This window comes from Tamandua tetradactyla, chromosome 10 (genome assembly GCF_023851605.1).
Source record: "Tamandua tetradactyla isolate mTamTet1 chromosome 10, mTamTet1.pri, whole genome shotgun sequence".
Lineage (NCBI taxonomy): Eukaryota > Metazoa > Chordata > Mammalia > Pilosa > Myrmecophagidae > Tamandua > Tamandua tetradactyla.
This window is the reverse complement of record NC_135336.1, coordinates 22,952,526-22,970,177: the sequence shown is the minus strand read 5'-3', so window position 1 is coordinate 22,970,177 and position 17,652 is coordinate 22,952,526. Positions and strand designations below refer to the sequence as shown.

At 39.4% G+C, this 17,652-nt stretch overlaps 1 protein-coding gene across 2 annotated transcripts in view; it reads right to left on the bottom strand.

Annotated features, from left to right (window-relative positions):
* Positions 1–17,652, bottom strand: part of PARP9 (poly(ADP-ribose) polymerase family member 9) — a 38,715-nt gene that overhangs the window by 13,730 nt on the left and 7,333 nt on the right. For both annotated transcript variants that reach the window (XM_077118151.1, XM_077118149.1), the window contains 5 exons: positions 15,296–16,143; positions 12,735–12,962; positions 11,129–11,347; positions 6,200–6,260; positions 2,487–2,867 (listed from right to left, as the gene is read on the bottom strand). In XM_077118151.1, coding sequence (XP_076974266.1) covers positions 2,487–2,867; positions 6,200–6,260; positions 11,129–11,347; positions 12,735–12,962; positions 15,296–16,143 — 1,737 coding nt within the window. The remainder of the gene's footprint in view (positions 1–2,486; positions 2,868–6,199; positions 6,261–11,128; positions 11,348–12,734; positions 12,963–15,295; positions 16,144–17,652) is intronic.

The window sequence follows — 17,652 nt, the reverse complement described above, 5'->3', positions numbered from 1 at the left end:
TCGAGAGAGACCTGCTAAAGGGAAAACTCCAAAGCAGAGGAACTCAAAGCAAGGAAACTTCAAAGGAAGAGACTATAATCTAAATTTGGAGAGCACGAGCTCACATTCATAAAGTATAATATTCGAGTTCAGTTCAGTTCACTTGAGTTCATTAAGACATTTACCATGCTCCTACCACATGCCAGGCACCCCGCTGGACACTGGGGACCCAAAGATCCACAAACTCCTGCCATCAGCAGTGCTCACCAGGCAGGATTAAAAGAGCAATACAAAAGAGAGGCGATGTCTAATTTCTATTTTTAAAATTGTATTGTATTGTTTGGATATTTGATGGATATATTCGCCATACTAATAACTCACTTCAAAAATATTCATTTTGTTACTGGAGATTTTAATTTCATTAAGAGGAGGTGAGTGTATGAACCTGCAAAATGCTGCTGCAGAATAATTATGCTTAGTCATCAACTATCAAAAACGCCACCTTGCGGCAGAACAAAGGACTAACATGACGCTAGATTGCCAAAGGCTGGGAGAATGGGTCAACCTCATGAATGAAACTGTACTGACCCAAGTTTTTGGAAATCAATGTTTCTTTGTCACCTGTCCTCTTGAGAAGTATCAGCATCAGTTCAAATATCCACATTCATTACATTTCAAAAGCTAAGTGGAAATTGTAATCTTGGGTCTCATTCTTGAACATTATTATTTTTGTCTTGGTTTCTTGACTGGATTTTCTGTGGAATGTTGATGCCATATTTATTGTAATCGCCCCCTCACTTTGACTATTTCTGCCTGAATTATTTTTACAAACACATGGAGAAAAGAAGGTGTGCTGGTTTGAAACCCAAACACAACCCTGGTTGTGTACCCCAGGAAAGTCAGGTTCTTTAATCCTCATTCAGTATTGCTGGGTGGGATCTTTTTGATTGTTTCCATGGAGATGTGACCCACCCAATTGTGGCTGGTAACTTTTAATTAGTTTCCATGGAGATGTGTCTCTACCTATTCAAAATGGAGTTGCTTACTGGAGTGCTTTAAGAGGGATCCATTTTGGAAAAAGCTTCAGTGCCGATACGGCCCGCACAGCCAGAGATCTTTGGAGATGCAGAAGGAAAACACCCCCGAGGAAGACTTATGAAATGAGGAAAGAAGCAGACATCGACATGTGCCTTCCCAGCTGACAGAGGTATTCCACATGGCATCATTACCTTGTGTGAAGGTAATCTCTTGCTGGTGCCTTATTTGGACATTTTCACAGCCTTAGAGCTATAAACTTGAAACTTAATAAATTCCTTTTTTTTAAGTCAGGATGTTTCTGGTATATTGCATTCTGGCAACTTTAACAAACTAAAACATAAAGTGTCCTTTGAAATTTTACATTTGAATTTTTGTATCTCCTACTAAATCCCTTCTCCATATAACAGCCAGAGTGATCTTTCTAAAACACAGCCTGATCTTATCTTGACTTTACTTAAATTCTTCAAGACTCCTTACTTGTTTTAAGAAAAACAACTCTTTCATGCAATTTATAAAGTCTTGCATAATCTAGGCCCTGCTACAGTCTTATTTCTTAAGATTTTCTTTGTGTGAATAACAAACTTATTCTTCAGTTCTCCATTTATGATCCTTCCTCTGAGAAGTCTTCCCCTGCCCTTCCAAGTCTGAGTTAGGTTTCTCTCCCACATGCTCCCAAAGCACTTTGACCCTCCTCTATCATAACTGACCTGTTTGCTTGTCAATATCACCAATTAGATTTGTAGCAGGGACAATGTCACCCTATTTATCACTATATCCCCAACACCTAGCACAATGTTTGGCACATAACATGGGTCCAATACACATTAGTTAAATAAATGAATGAAACAAGTGTCAGTCTCCTAGGATGGCATTTTAAATGGTATAATTTCCTAGTTAGTTTTATGGCTATGTTAAAAGGATCTCACCCAAAGTCATGCTGATGGGTTCAGCCCCACTGAGTTATATTTGAGCATTTCTCATAGCAGTGAATAATTTACTTTCATAAGTGGGCTCAAAGTAAGTAATTTTAGGGTTCCCGATGCTGCCCGGAACAAACAAATGCAATAAGCAATAAAAGAGATGAATTAATCAGGTGGAATGTGCCTACACTTGAATGTTACATCTGCAAAATTAGGAATGTATTTATTTTCTCCTAGTCTCCGGGTTGGGTTACTCTCCACTTTCCATGTAATTGCCTCTTAAGCACTTCATGTCATAAGTAAACCCAATCCAGTGTGTGTGTATGTGTGTGTGTTTCATTTACTAATAAATAACCCTGATGGTAGAAAAAAAGTTGAAAAAAAAAAGTTCAGAAACCTAACCTAGTGGTTCTGTGACCTAACACTAATCAGATTCTCTCTCTCATTTCCCATTCTCTCTCTTCTTCACATAAACATATGCATTTCCATGGCCAAAAGAAGGAACAGTTCAGAGAGCTGAATTTTCTAACTTTATAGAAAGCTACTCACCTGAAAAGCTCCAAAGGTCACGCTCCTTTTTTCTTGCCATTTCCTCCTGAACTTTGCACAGCAAATGTTCAATGTTCAGAACCGCCTCAATTAGGTCAGCCTGGGCTCCCTTAATCTCTAATTTTGCCTTTCCTGGACTGATAATCTCCGAGAGGGAGACACTTGAAGTTTTCTGGAGCTGGGATAAAATATCATGTTCCTTTTTTCCAAGGTAGAGGATATGACCATTCTCAATGCAGTGGTGATCCTGCATGGCCAGCATCCTGTGAATCCACTCTTCGGCCTCACACATCTCTTCCTTGTCAGAGCCCATCAGATTGATGGCAGGAGATCTAGCTTCAGGCCTATTTTCACTCCTCTCCTCCCCGGACCACTGGAGGACTGAAACAACTATCATAAGCAACCAAGAAGGCAGGTGGGTTTGAATACAATTTAAAACACAACACCATGGCCAGCGTTTACCCTGAATATACTGTCACCCTTGTCAGCAGTTAATAGCCCCAATTAAGAACCCATCTCTGAGTGCTGTCCACAGACATCTAAATATATAGTTACAGTCTGCTTGGGAACACAGTTTCATGGGTAAGGAGTTGACTTCATCATGTCTTACCCCTGCTGTGTTTCATTTGTCGATTCACAAATGAGTTCACCTTGTGATCTCACCCTGGATGTTAACCTACTATTTCCTGCTAAATGAGATTTTCCTTAACCTCTTGCTACCGACTAGTTTAAAATCAAATATCTCTGAAAAGCATAGAGCTTAAAGGGTGAAAATGCTTTTTTAAAAGAATAACACTTATTTTCAATTATAAAAATAATATATCTTTATTGTTGAAAATAAGACTGGTATCAAAATATAATGAAAAACTGGAATGTTATAATATAATTCCACTATCTTGGATTCCTTCATCTCTTATCTGTGCATAACAGGACATCTCCTGCTGTTTAAGGGTAGAGTTGGGCATCACCTCTCCCCACCTTCATAACAAGCATTTGGAGCTTGGCTGCTGCTGCTGAACATAGTATATCCCAGAAAAAAAAGGAAAAGGGACCTGATTCCAACCCAGCCCATTTATACCTCCCTCCACAAGGAGTAAAGATAAGTGTGATATGATGGGTAAGGTGACTTAGAACCAAAATTGCAAAAATGAGCAAATGGACCAGCTGCTAGGGAATTCATAGGTGAGGCAGTATCTGGAATATATACACAATTCTCTCAAATCATTAAGAAAAAAGTAACCTAGTTGCTAACCGGGCAAAAAATTTCACAGAAAAGGAAGCACAAATGGCCCATATTCTTATCTTCATTGGTAACCAGGGAAATGAAAAATCTCTCACCAGACTGGCAAAAATTCAGATCTGATAATATCAAGTGTTGGGGATGATGCAGAGCAACTAGAATTCCTAAACATTAATGATGGGTGTAAAATTGGAACAACCACTCCTATAATTAAAGAAACCTTTGCAGTTGTGTATCAGCAAATGTGTACCAGAAAGTTCACATTCTTGTTTTTAACTGGAAATGACCCAAGTATCCTTCAACACTGTAATATTATTAAAGCAATGAAAAGGAATGGATGAATCTCAGAAATGCATTTTGAGAGGAAAAAGTAACCTGAACATTTTCTATGTTTTAGGCATTGTTCCAAGTACTTCAAATGTATTTTATTCAGTCCTCATAACCCTATGAGATAGGTACAATTGGGAGTCCCATCTTAAAACTTATTTAGAGAATTATTAAGTAACTCATGGTCATAGGGCTAGTAAGTAAGGGACATGGGACTAGTAAGTGTAGGCAGTTTGACTCCAGTGCTCACACTGGAAACCATCAAACAATTCTGCCATCCAGGGAGTGATCCCAGGATAATAGTGGTAATTAGAATTAGTATCTTTTCCCTGAGTGAAAAAAAAAAACTATTAAGTATCAGGACAGACCTAAAAGTAAGAGGGAGATGATGCTCTCTCTCTGAGTAAAAAATAAAAGTCAATGTTTTAAACAATAGAAGTGACAGGGGTTCTTAAATCGGAGGCATACTATTTTTAACCCTTGTTCTGCCTGGGAGGTTATTATTACTTTTTAGAAAAAAATAAAAACAAACACAGTGCTACTTCATTTATCCATCATTATCAGGAGAGATGAAAGATAACTAAACTATTCAGATCACCAAAGGACACCCTTTTAACACCAAAACATATTTATTTTAAACTATTTCTTAGCCAAATATCTCTCATGAAGACATCTTCTCTGCCTTCCTAACTAGTTTAACCTTTCCTTGATGATCTGAGATCATCATTATTAATGGCAATTATTGTCCTGTGCTACAATTTCTTTTCAGTGCCAAGAATTATTATAGTAAATGGTTAAACTTGCCCTCATTATTCAGATTAATGACACATAGACATTTGTATATTCCTTTCCTATATTATTCTCACCTAAAAATGCTACTCTTATCTAGATACCCTTGATTTCCTTTTGGTTCCCCAAACACTGCATTTCTTTGTCCCCGTGAGTTTTCTTCACCTTGGGTGAAGAAACACGTATCTGCTATGGCTAAAGTCTTGCTATCCTCAAAGCCCAGCTTAGAACCTTCTTGTCCATGAAGCCAGTTTTGATCCTTTCTGGTCTGAAGGAATCTCTCCCTCCTCTGGACCAGCTGGTGAGTTTGCCCATCCTCTCATTCATAATTATCCCCTGGTATTTGTTCAATGCTTTGCACCTTCCAGAAGGTTTTTACATAATAATCTCCAATGATACTCAGAGTAGTCTGTCATTAATATCGTGATAAATAAACAGGCTCATAGGAGGCACCAAATTAAACCCTTAAAGTTCCCCCTTCTTCACTTTCAGCATTGCTGAACCACTAAACATCCATAAGTGAACTCTTCTACTAAACTGTATAAGCAAATTATTTTGACCGCATGGGAAATATCCAGTTTCCATTGCTAGCTGGATATCTAGTGTTCATCACACCTATAGACTACTGTAGATTAAAAGACAACTTCAGAAGTTCACATCTTAATTGTGATGAAGCAATTGCTCTCAATCTACTCAAACTCAACTAAAGGAATGGAGTTATGAAACCAAATTAACCCTTCTCCAGTCCCCAACAACCAGGATTGATTTAATCCAGTGATCACCAAACCAGACTCAGAAACAAAATTGCCTAGGGAACATTAAAAAATGTACATGTTTGGCTCAGCCTCAGAGTTCCTGAATCAGTCTTTAGTTGGGGGCTTATATATTTTTTTGCTTTTTTTTAAACTTTTCATCATGATTCCAGTGACAAGTCAGATTTGGGAAGCATTGGGTAACCCATTTATCTGGTACTTCTAAACTGTGTTTTCTGTAATTACTAATGAGTAACCCCATTTAGCTTTTCAAAGCAGAAAGAGTGACTGGCTTAACCAGCTCATGGAGGGTGGAACATTTTCTTAGAAAAAAATTACAGGCATCTCTTATTTATTTGTGAGTGAACTACCCATACTGGATTACCTGCTGCAACTTAGCCTCTCTCTCTCTGTTCATATCATGAAACTAGACTAAGCAAGAACAGAATCATGGTTAGGTACAGAGCAGGTTGGTATCTGAAAAGGAGCACAAAGAAATACATTCAGCTTATTTATTCTTCTTCTTCCCTCCATTAGTTCAGATGATCAAGAGTTGAATGAGCTCATGAAAGGAGACTCAAATTCTAGGCCCAAGAATATCTTACCACTGAAGTTGTTAAGCCTCAGCTGCTTGAACTTAATCCTGGCCATTTCAGAGCTGAATCTCTATAAGAGGCAAAACAGAGTAGGGAGTCATAAGGAAGGCTGATATATCCATTGCCATTAAAATCCTTCTAACTGCACATACCACACTTGACCTCACCCCATCTGTGGCTCCCAACTGCCACTGCCACAAACCCCAAACCACAGATACACACTTTGGGAAAGCTCTAGGGAACAGCAAGTACAGCACCACAATCTATTAAACATTTAGGGGTAACAAGTATAGGAAAAATGGAAAGAAAACCAAAACCTGGAATGGAAAAAGGTATGGAATGTCTATTCCAAAGCAAAATATGTTCATTTATTCAACAGTTATTAATGCCCTGCTTTTTAAACATTTGGTTGGCACCAAACTAGGAGGTGTGGGTATATTGATAAAGAAGTCAAATGTAGGTAGAAGTTCTTGTAATCAATAAAACACAAATTCCTTTTAACAGTTACATACACACCAAAGTTTGTCTCTAGATTGAAGAAATGATCCATTTTATGTGAGTTAATTCCTGAAAAGAATTGGCACATAATAAATGTGTTTGCTATTGGTACAATTTTATCATATGGCAGTCTGTAGACAAAGATTTGTGCATTTGGCCATGCAGATCCTTTCACACAGCATCTACTTGAAATAACTCATCTCTCCTAGATAGTAAATAATGAGGCAAAGCCTAGATTTTGCTTTGCATCTGAACTTTAACAATGACATTTCCTAATCTGTAGGACATTTTCTTCATAAGTTGTATTTGCAGCTGTTATTTCCAAGCAAAAAGCCCTCAATTTTACTATATTCTGAGGTCATTACAGAGCATTCTCCCTTTTGTCCCCTCTAAGAACTTGGAAATAAAATAAATGAGCTAACATTATCTGCTGATAAACAGACAAATAACAGCTGCCATATGCAATGGATAAAAATCAGCTCTCTTCAGAAGTCACTTTAAAACTGAGGATGAATCATGGGGTTAGAAATCATTAGGCAAGGCTTTGGAATTGAATGTGAAAGAAAGCTGTAAATCAGTAGAGGTAACAGAAGAAAGTGCATGGATAACAAGCAAATGGGCTTCAAGGGGATTGGAAAAGTGGACCCAAAAGGCAAGAATTTGGCAGTGTTTGCCAGCTCTGGGCAGGCGTGACTAGCACCTGATGTGAGGGATGTCAATAGCGTGTTCTTAGATGTTCCTTATTCTGAGACATCATGTCTGGCACAAAGTAGATTTGCAATAAATATCTGCTAAATAAACAAATGAATGACCACCACCACTTATACTTAACTCCACCCAGGACTCTTATCATCGTGAAATACTGGTGGACACAAGTATTTCAGTCAGCTGAGGACTTATTTACTCACTCTAAATTCACGAACTGGAAAATATAATATCACTTTATTGTGGGTCTGATGTAGGTTGGTCTTCCTGAGCCAGGTCAACTCTTGATGTCTAGCAAATCCATTTTCCAGAATGTAGGGACCTTGCCAACTTAATGCCACTTATGAGAACCTATATAAATTGCCCCCTAATCTTTCTGTATAGTATATCTGTTCTAGTTTGCTAGCTGCCGGAATGCAACACACCAGAGTTGGACTGGCTTTCAATAAAAGGGGATTTATTTATTTTAATGTATAGTTCTTCAGAGGAAAGGTAGCTAACTTTCAACTGAGGTTTTTTCTTACAAGGGAAGGCACAGGGCAATCTCTGCTGGCCTTCTCTCCAGGCCTCTGGGTTCCAACAACTTTCCTGGGGGTGATTCCTTTCTGCATCTCCAAAGGTCTGGGCTGAGCTGTGAGTGCTGAGATGAGATATGCTGAGCTGCTTGGGCTGTGCTACATTGAGCTCTCTCATTTAAGCACCAGCCAATGAAATCAAATATCATTCATTGCAGCAGGCACACCTCCTAGCCGACTGCAGATGTAATCAGCAACAGATGAGCTTCACATGCCATTGGCTCATGTCCACAGCACCAGAACTAGGCACCTTCACCTGGCCAAATTGACACCTGAACCAAACTACCACAATATCCTTCATTACAAGCCTTATTTAGGAAGAAAAGATGTGCTTATCAGACCAGAGGTATGATTATGTGTGCACATGTCATAACTCCATTGGATATAATTTAATGTTCATGTCCAAAATGCCTGAAGGGCTCTCCAAAACCTGCAACCTCCAGATGAGTCCCTATATCAGACTGAAATGCAGATGGGCCAGCCCTTCCAGAACATCACCTAGTTCCATCCCCCATCCCATATCATCGACAGCCCCTTCCAATATGAAAAAATTAGAATGGAAATAGCCCAAATATCCCTAAAGAGTGGGGGAAAGATCAAAGATGATAGTGGAGTTATACAGAGAAGGTCGGGTTTAACAAATGAGTATGAGTGCTGAATCATTATACTGATATTTCTTTTAGCCTCCAGTACCTTAGAGCAGCTAGAAGTAAAAACCTAAGATGGTGGAATGGTAACCCAGACCAAACTCTGTTCTACAACGAATTGCTGCGATGTACTTTGAGATTTATTAGTTTTATGTATATATGTTATTTAAAGAGAAGGAGGAGTATAACAGAGAAGATAGGATTTAACAACAACAACAAAAAAGCCTGAAGGAGTGATCGATGTTTAATGTGTGATGTAAATTACTATGTAAGACAGTGCTCTCCTTTGAGTTACAAAACTGGAAGGTGTATCATCTCTCTGTTCTTGTTTAGTAGTTCAGAACACAGCCTTTGGGGGTCAGACAGACCCAGGTGGAACCTTGGTTTGGCCACTTGACTAACTATGTGCATATTAACCCAGAGGGTAATTATGTAAAATGGGATGTCAACAGTGGCTTTGTCACAGGATTGAGGAGAGAATGAAATGAGACAGCTTCTTAACACAGTTCCTGGCAGACTCCATACATGGTAGTTATTTTATTATTAGCCCCTAGACGATCCCACAGGATCCCACGGTTGATCTTTTCGCTTCTGTTGAACTGCCAGGTAATTTTTGTTTGTGTGTTAGGAAAAAAAGAACTTTCTTCTTCTAGACATGGTTAATTTCTTTTGTGTGGATATGGTATTTATGAAAAGCTCAGGTTTGTATTATGATTATGGTACTTTATGAGCAGTGCAGAGATGTTCAGGGTTCCTATTTGGGTCCAGTGATAGTCCTCGACTTCTAGGGAACTAGTGAACTGAATTCTAAGGACAGGATAACTCATTCTATCAAGAAAGGGAGCTACTTCATTGGATGCTTCATCTCCATCTTGCCCATCAACTGCGGAAGAGGCAGAGTGGCATACTGAAGCGACCTTACGTTGGTTTCATGGATGCCCACTGTGTGTGTCTCTTCCCAATTCTGCATTCAAGAATGTCATGTTGGTAGCTTGAAATCAGCCACAGAAATCAGCAAACACTACAATTCTTGTGCCCCTAGGCAACAGCAGGCACAAGACCCTTTACACTTGTTCCAGGAAAGAGCCTCCTGGAACAAGTATAAGTTAGTTTCCTTGTAGGGAGAGATGAAATGGCAACCACTCACCTAGAAAGAGGCCAGGAGGTGGGAACTAATGTCTGGGAGCCTCTCTCTGCCAAGCACTGAGCAAGGCCCTAACTACCCAAAATCCAAACAAATGCCTGGGAAGTCTCACTAGTTGACAGAATCACAAAACCTATGCTGTGAAAACCTGTTTTGGGGTGCTGTATCTTATTTCATTTTCTTTTGATTCTTTCTTGTCATCATTGAAGTTCTTTTTGAAAACGGCAGCAAAGGGAGAATAAAGCAAAGAGATGGCACTTTAAAGGCAGAACAGCACAGCAATACATAATAAATATGCTGAAAATATCAGGACCTATTAACGTGTTAGAAACTCATCTAGATCAGGCCACTCTAAAACAAACAGCTGAAATAGAGTAAAAACTAAAGACGCTGGACACACAGATCTCTGCACTCAGATACACAGACACACTTCCCCAACACACATGTCCCTCCATTTTGGTGGGACCACACAACATAGTTCTTTCTGAAATCACCTACAGAGAAGTCAAGAAAGAATATATTGATGTGAGGGCAGTTCTGGGGATATGGCAAAAGTAGCCAGATATACCTCTTCTGTTAAAGAATTTATAACCTAGCTGGGAAGCAAAGATACTAAAAAATTCACTTAATTTAGTATCCAATTCAGTACTTAATGAACTATAGCTCAATACAAATGACATAATAATATTTAACCTTCATGGAAGGCTTACTGTGTGTCAAGTACTATTCTAAGGGTTTTATATGTATTAACTATTTAATCCTCATAACAGCTTCATAAGATGGTTGTTATTATGTCCATTTTAAATATGAGGAAACTAAGGCACCGATAGGTAAACTAACTTGTCCAGTAAGAGACAAAGCTGACACTAATTGGGGATTTGGGAGGGGAAATCGATCAGAGAGGAGAAAGTGAAGCATTTGTTTTAAATATGTTGGATTTGAGATGGCAGTCAGACATCCAAGTGGAAGTGAGAGAGGGTCAGGGATGTGACTCTGGAGCTGGCTCAGAAGATAAGATATTGTAGAGGTTATGGCAGAAGTCCTAAGGACAATTGTGCTTTAGAGGGAGAAGAGAGAGGGGAAGCAGAGAACCCCAAACTGAAATTGCAGGGTTGTATATCTATAAGGAACAGGGGGAAGCATAAATGCCAAAAGAGGAAAAGAGAAAAAGTCAGGTTGTAGGGTAAATATGTCTTCTATAATGACATTCTTTACTAGTCAGAGGTGGGCAATATCTAAAAATTAAATTAGGATATCACTACACTGTACAACACCGAGCCTCCTGCTTTACATCGGAGATACTCAAAAGATGTTGTTGAATGAACTGGGGAAGGAAAGAACCATGAGCATTTCTGAGATATCAACTTACCTCATATGTCACCAGTTCTTCTGGAAAGATTACAAACTTTACAAGGAATTGTGTTTTTGAATGTTTTTTGGCAAATATTAAAACTTCATCAAACATAATCTCTGCTGCTGAATTCTTCCACATACCAATGTTTCCAGTTCCAAGGGCAGGAAAGGAAATGGAAGTTAAATTTAGCTCAAGGCACTTTTCCAAACACTGCTTTACTGCATTTTTCAATGTCTGTGGGAGAGACACAAATTTGAGTGAAAAATAAGACTTTACATTCCTCTTGACTCTGCCCAGATATCACAAGACCAGATCTACTCTCTGTCAGAGCCATGCCCAGGTTTCCTCAGAGGATGGAAAGGTCCCACTTAGTAGGGAGCCCATTATACCTACAAAACTGGATGCTGAGAAATGAAAGGGCAAAGACGATGAAATACTGAGTGGTCCATTTTGTGCTATTCAAGACATTTGGGTACTATGGTTTCTCCCAGTTTATGTAGCTTTGCCCATCTCCCAGGACAAAGAGCCAACCATTAGTTTATCCCCACTTACTTGCCACTTCCAGGTCAACATAAAGAGCTCTTGGATGTTTAATAAAAGAGGTAGAGGTTAAAGTAAGAAAGAACATCTATTCAATGTTATTAAGATCTATCGTGTAACAGCTCCTTGAGAAATGCTAATATTTTAAAATTTTCCATAAACTTTTCAACATTCAAATTGAATACTAATACAGGAAGGCTGTGAAATGGCCTTGGGAAAACTGAGGGGAAGAGAATGATTACAGAACCAATTTGGGATGAGAGAGCTCTTTAGCCAGGAGAGGACAAGAAATGGTGAAAAAATGTAGACAAATGCAGAGAAGGCGATTAACTTTCCCTCTCTCTATAACTGAGTGAGATCCCTATTTTCCAATGCTTGTATTTTATGTGTCTCAGGGTGGAGAGTGGATGAGACACGGATGGGAAGAGACCACAGTCAATGGAGAGATTTGGCGAGAATGATACCGGAAGGGGAATTCCAGCTCCTCCTGGAATTTAACACATGGAACAAAATACGGAGAGGCTGACCAGAACTCAGTGCTCTCTGAGGTATCCCATACCCACTAAAGAAAAGGCCCACAGGTCCCTGACTGTGGTGAGGCAAACGGGTACACAGAGTGACAGGGCCATGATGCTTTACTGTCTATTTCCAGTTTACCCACTTAAATTTCAGACGTGTGTTAATTAACATTTTTCTTTTGCAAGGGTCACATTTCATTCTTTTTCCATGTAAGCATCCCCTTATTGCAGCACCATTTGCTGAATTTTTGTTTGGTCTGGTTTTTCATTTGTTTTGTTTGTTTGGGAAGTGCACGAGCCAGGAATCGAACCCGGGTCTCCCGCATGGCAGGCAGGAATTCTACCACCAAATTACCCTTGCATCCCTAGGTAACATTTTAAATTAAACTTTTTAAGATAATTTGTGATAACTATACTTGTCCAGTAGTTCAGATTTTCACAGGACTGAAAATGGGAACTAGACCACTTGACAATATTTCAGGAATGTAATGACACGGTAGAAATTCAACAAAGACTGCATAGGTTATGGGGCTACAGGAAAGAGAAATTTATTTTGACCTTACCAGATGTTTTTCATGGAATCCTGAAGGCCACAGTACGTGGTATACATATTGGCAGAACAATTTAAATCCTTTTGTGACTAGTACCAAATGGGAAGCTGGAGATGTTTTAAATAGCTTTTCAATAAATTCTATTTCCATTTCATCTCCTGCTTGCCGCAGAATTGATTTTGATATATGTCCGACTTGAAGACCATCTTGTGCGTTTACAGAATTAACAATTACATCTGTCTGCAAAGGAAAGTAAGGCACAGGAGTCATTGTTAAATTTCTCCCTCTTAAGTGACTCATGCAAATCTTTATTTCCCTGAAGAGCTTTAAAAAATATTTTCTGAAGATCCTAAATCTACAAAAATAACTTTTAAAATGGATAGAAACTCCTGTTTTTAAAGAGTTATTATTTAATTGCCACGAAGCTGTTTGCCCAACTCAAAATTATGTAATGTGTGTAGATGGTGTAATTTTTATTGCAATCATCTGTCAGGCCTTCCCGGCTTATGTCTCCCATATTCCCAGATTCTGGGCATTCCCTGTGATTTGTTTAATAGCTCTTTCAGTAAATGGTTTTGTTCCCTGCCCCACCACCATCACATTTTGCTATTTCCGTGTGATTTTGTTTTGTTCTGCTGTGTTTTTATTTTTTATTTTTTTTTAGTTTATTTATTGATTAAAAGAATTAACAAACCAAATAAAATATCAACATATATAATCAGTAATTCACAATATCTGCTGTGTTTTAAACAGAGAGGAAATAATATTAATCAGGAAACTGCTACCTCCTACCATTTTTATTTTAAAAAATAATATAGTACCTGGCTAAATCCAAATGATGAAAGAAGGTCTTCAGTGAAAAGTATGCCTTCCACAAACCCTGCATCCCAGGCTCCCCAACCACCCATCCTAGAGGGAACCGTTTTACCATTTCTTCGTCTGTCCTTTCAGAAACAGACTGATACACGATGGCTGTATTTTAAGTAAAATTATCTCCTAGTTAGCTCTTAGGGTTGAGCTAAAAGGGACTGTGTCCTTCTCCCTTCCCCCACCTCCCTGCCCCCATACCCAAACTCTCCTATCACCCTACTCCATCACCCCAAAGGCTTTGGCTCCCTTTGGTGGGTGGCTTAACTATTTCTCGTGGATTTAATGAATGCTCTACTTAGAAAGTACAATCAGAATTTTGAATTTGTAAAACTCATAATGTGGTCGGTAACTAATAAGTAGAACACAATTTCAATTAAAGGATAAGTTATTCAACTAGGATGTTTCTACTTTAATTGTAAATTGGCATATTAATGACTTCTCAAATATTTCATTTCCCAGAATCGAAGGCCTAGCACCTGGGACTGCCCCACTTTTCCCTTTAAATGTCTCACAGGCAAATGACATTCTTATAAGTGGTGTTTTTCCCTTATGATTAAGTCTATTCGGTTGTGGCCACGGCAGTCTTAAATGTGACATCACTGATCCCGCAAGAAAGAATATGGCATTATATACTTTCTCCCCCTCTTAGCAGTCCCTGTGTCCTTGCTGTTCCTATAATTATTTATCAATAATTTGCTGCGCACCTAGATGCATGCCCAAAATGGGCCCTGGAGCTATGAAAAAGCCATGGTCCCCATCCTTAAAGTGTTCTCTGCCTAGAAGGGGAGCTGCAGCAGCCCAGAAAGACCGAGGCAGACCGAGGCTCACTGTTAGCCTGACTCCCTCCCCTCCCTTTCAGGACCTTGGCCTCGGTACCCAGTGAACCCCAGCAAAGTGCCACGTTACACTTTGTAGTCTCCATACCCTCTAGCATAGAGCTGTATGCTCAGAATATGAGTTAGAGCCCCAGCTGGGTCCCCTGACTCTATTCCCACCCATTTTATTTGCTGTCTCTTTATCACTCCCTCTGTGTCTCTCTGATTAAGTCATTCTAACTACCCGGAGGGCCTCCCCTCCTGCCAATTCATATCCATCACAACTCGAGTCATATTAAAGAGAATCTTTCTTGATCCACTAGATACCATTCTTATTACAAACTTACCTACTGTTCATAATTATGAATACATTTTGTATTAAGACTTTTTTTTACTACTGATAGGTTGATTTAGAAACCTTCAGAAAGTTTGTCTCCTCAACTAGTATTTTCAAATAAACAATTTTTTACACGAAAAGAATATAATTAGATGTTAAGTTCTTTGGGATCAAAGATTATTCTATTTCCTCACAGTACCTAGGAATAATCGCAATAGCAATGATAATTATAAAAACGTTTCATATGCCAGCACTAGCCTAAGCACTTTACGTATACCAATTCCTTCACTCTCACCACAGCTCTAGGACATAAGTGCTATCACTATCCTTATTTTTCAGATGACAAAACTGAAGACCAAAAGAGAAAGGAACTGCAGAGCTGAGATTCAAATCCAGATGATTAGGCTCTGAAGTCCACACTTCTAACCTCAACAAGATGCTTTCTATACAATGTTGCAAATAGGATATACTAAAAAAAAACTGAATCTGTAATTAACAATTCAGGGATCCCCTTTGGCAGAGCAAGAGAATGAATGGAAACAAAGACTTACCCCCTGCAGTTCAATGCGGCCCTGCACAATCTGGAGAGTCAGGTTGTTCACAACCATGGTATTGGAAGGAAGGGTGGCTTCTTGACTCACCAAAGATCCCAGCTCGTGCCCCCCTAGGATTTGTTCTGAAGCAGTTTTTAAGGCAGCAACAGTCGGGTCCTCATTGCTCACCAGATGAATTTCTTTCAAACTCTTGGCTGCCTGCTGCTTTTGGAAATAAAGCTTGATGGTCTGCACGATGGTCTGTGTACACAAATCCAGAGGGAACTGGAAAATCCCAGAGCTCAGGGCTGGAATTGCTACTGTCCTAATGTACAGATTTGAATGGATGACATGCTTCAGAATATTATTAATGGCCGTTTTCAGCTCATCAACACATCTCCGACTATCCATTGCCTCCCACTGAGGCCCAACAGCATGGATAATCTGTTTGCAGGGAAGCCTCCCAGCTCCAGTGACAGCTATCTGACCAGTCGGGATTTTACCGAACGTGGCAACAAAGTTACGGCTCTCCTCGTCGATTTCAGGGCCGCCAGCTTTTGCCAGGGCCAGGGCCAGGCCTCCCCCGTGCCGAAGGTTTCCGTTGGCTGCATTTACCACAGCATCCACCGCGTGTCTGGTCAGGTCAGCCTTCCAGACAGACACCTCGATCCCATTAGCCAGGGTTTTTCTGAAGACTTTCGCAGACTTGGTGTTACCTTCTGGGGCTGGAGGGAGCAGGGTAGAGATACAGCCAAACTTATTCTGGAGGGCTTCACACAGCAGACTCTCTTTATTTTGTAAAATTTTGAAGTGGTGGTGATTAATAGGAATTTGCCAACCATAGTTTTCTTCAAGAGTGTTAGCCTCTGAAAAAGGAGAGAAGATAAAGAAATAAGTAAGCAGTGTAATTAAAACCACTTAATTATCCATTTGAATGTGGTTATAGGGGAAATTTTGTGTTGTAAATATATTACTAGAATAAAAAAATTAAAAAAAAACATTGGACTAGGGGTGCATGGGCAGTTCAGTGGCAGAATTCTCACCTCAATTCCCAGCCCATGCACTCTCCCCCCATCAAAAAAAAAAAAAACCCACAGGACTTACAAAACAAACAGTGACCCCTAACGTAAATATGGACTATAGTTAATGGTGTAATAATATTGCTTCATCAACTAACAAAAGTACGACATTAATGCAAAGGGAGGGAAAACTGTGTGCATGTATGTGGGGGTGGTATATGGGAACTCTATTTTCTACGTGATTTTTCTGTAAACCTATAACTTTTCTAACAAAAATTTAAAAAAAAAAAAGAAATGAGCAAGTGTTCCTCTGAAATGGATGTAATTCCAGGACACAAAATTTCCTTTACTTCCAGAAAGGAGGAGAACTTCTTCTAGCCCCTTTCTTTATTCTTCTCACTGAGCCATAAAACTAGGCCAAAAATATCCAAGAGTTTTTAATGGTAGGTTACCAATGAAGTGCTTAGTCTTGTGCCTGGCAGATAGTAAGGAAACAGTAAATAGTAGCTATTATGATACAATGACAGAGGTGAGAAACCTGTATGTATGGGCAGCTCATGAATTTTTAAAATCTATGTCAAAATAGTGAGCTTGGGCAGACTCATGCATAAGGGACAAATACCAGAAAGAACTTATGAGTCAAAAATATGTGGAGGTTTTATTCATAACTTTTTTGCTTTTATTGGTATCTTAGTTTGGGTTCTTGTAAAAGCAGCCCCTGAGACAAGATTTTAGTTCAAGCAGTTTATTTGGGAGGTGATCTCAGAAAAACAGCAGGTGTGGTGTGGGAAAGTAAGAAAGGGCATGGAAGAAAATGAATAAAAAGTGTATTATAAGCAAATGGAGCGTAACTCCACTGGGGAACTTTAGGACCCAGTGTAGATCACACGCCTCAGAGTTATACCACCAGTGGGGTAAAGGAGCTGGGATATTTGTCCAACCTCTATGTCATTGGTTGAGGTGCTTCTGGGGTCATCAGTTCAGCAAACAGAGCCCCTGACAGTGTCTGCTAAAGTAAGTAATCTCTCACAATATTCTGGTTTTGTGGCACAATTTTAGTGGAACTGATTGACTTAAAAGCATTTACTTATATGGCAGACAAGAATTTGTGCCACTCAAATTCCCCCTGCAATTTGGTTATGAAAGGGGGGAAATGTGATTAGCTGACAATCTCCAGCTTTAACCTCTTCAGGGTCTATTCAGATTTCAAGCCAGGGTCATAGTATTCTCAGGATGGACCTGTCAATAATTGAGCAAGACCACTGATGCCCAACATGGGACACCAACATGGGCAATCTCAGGTTGGCAGATACTCTGTCAGTTCATCACTAAGGTCTGATGCTTCCACCTGCCCAA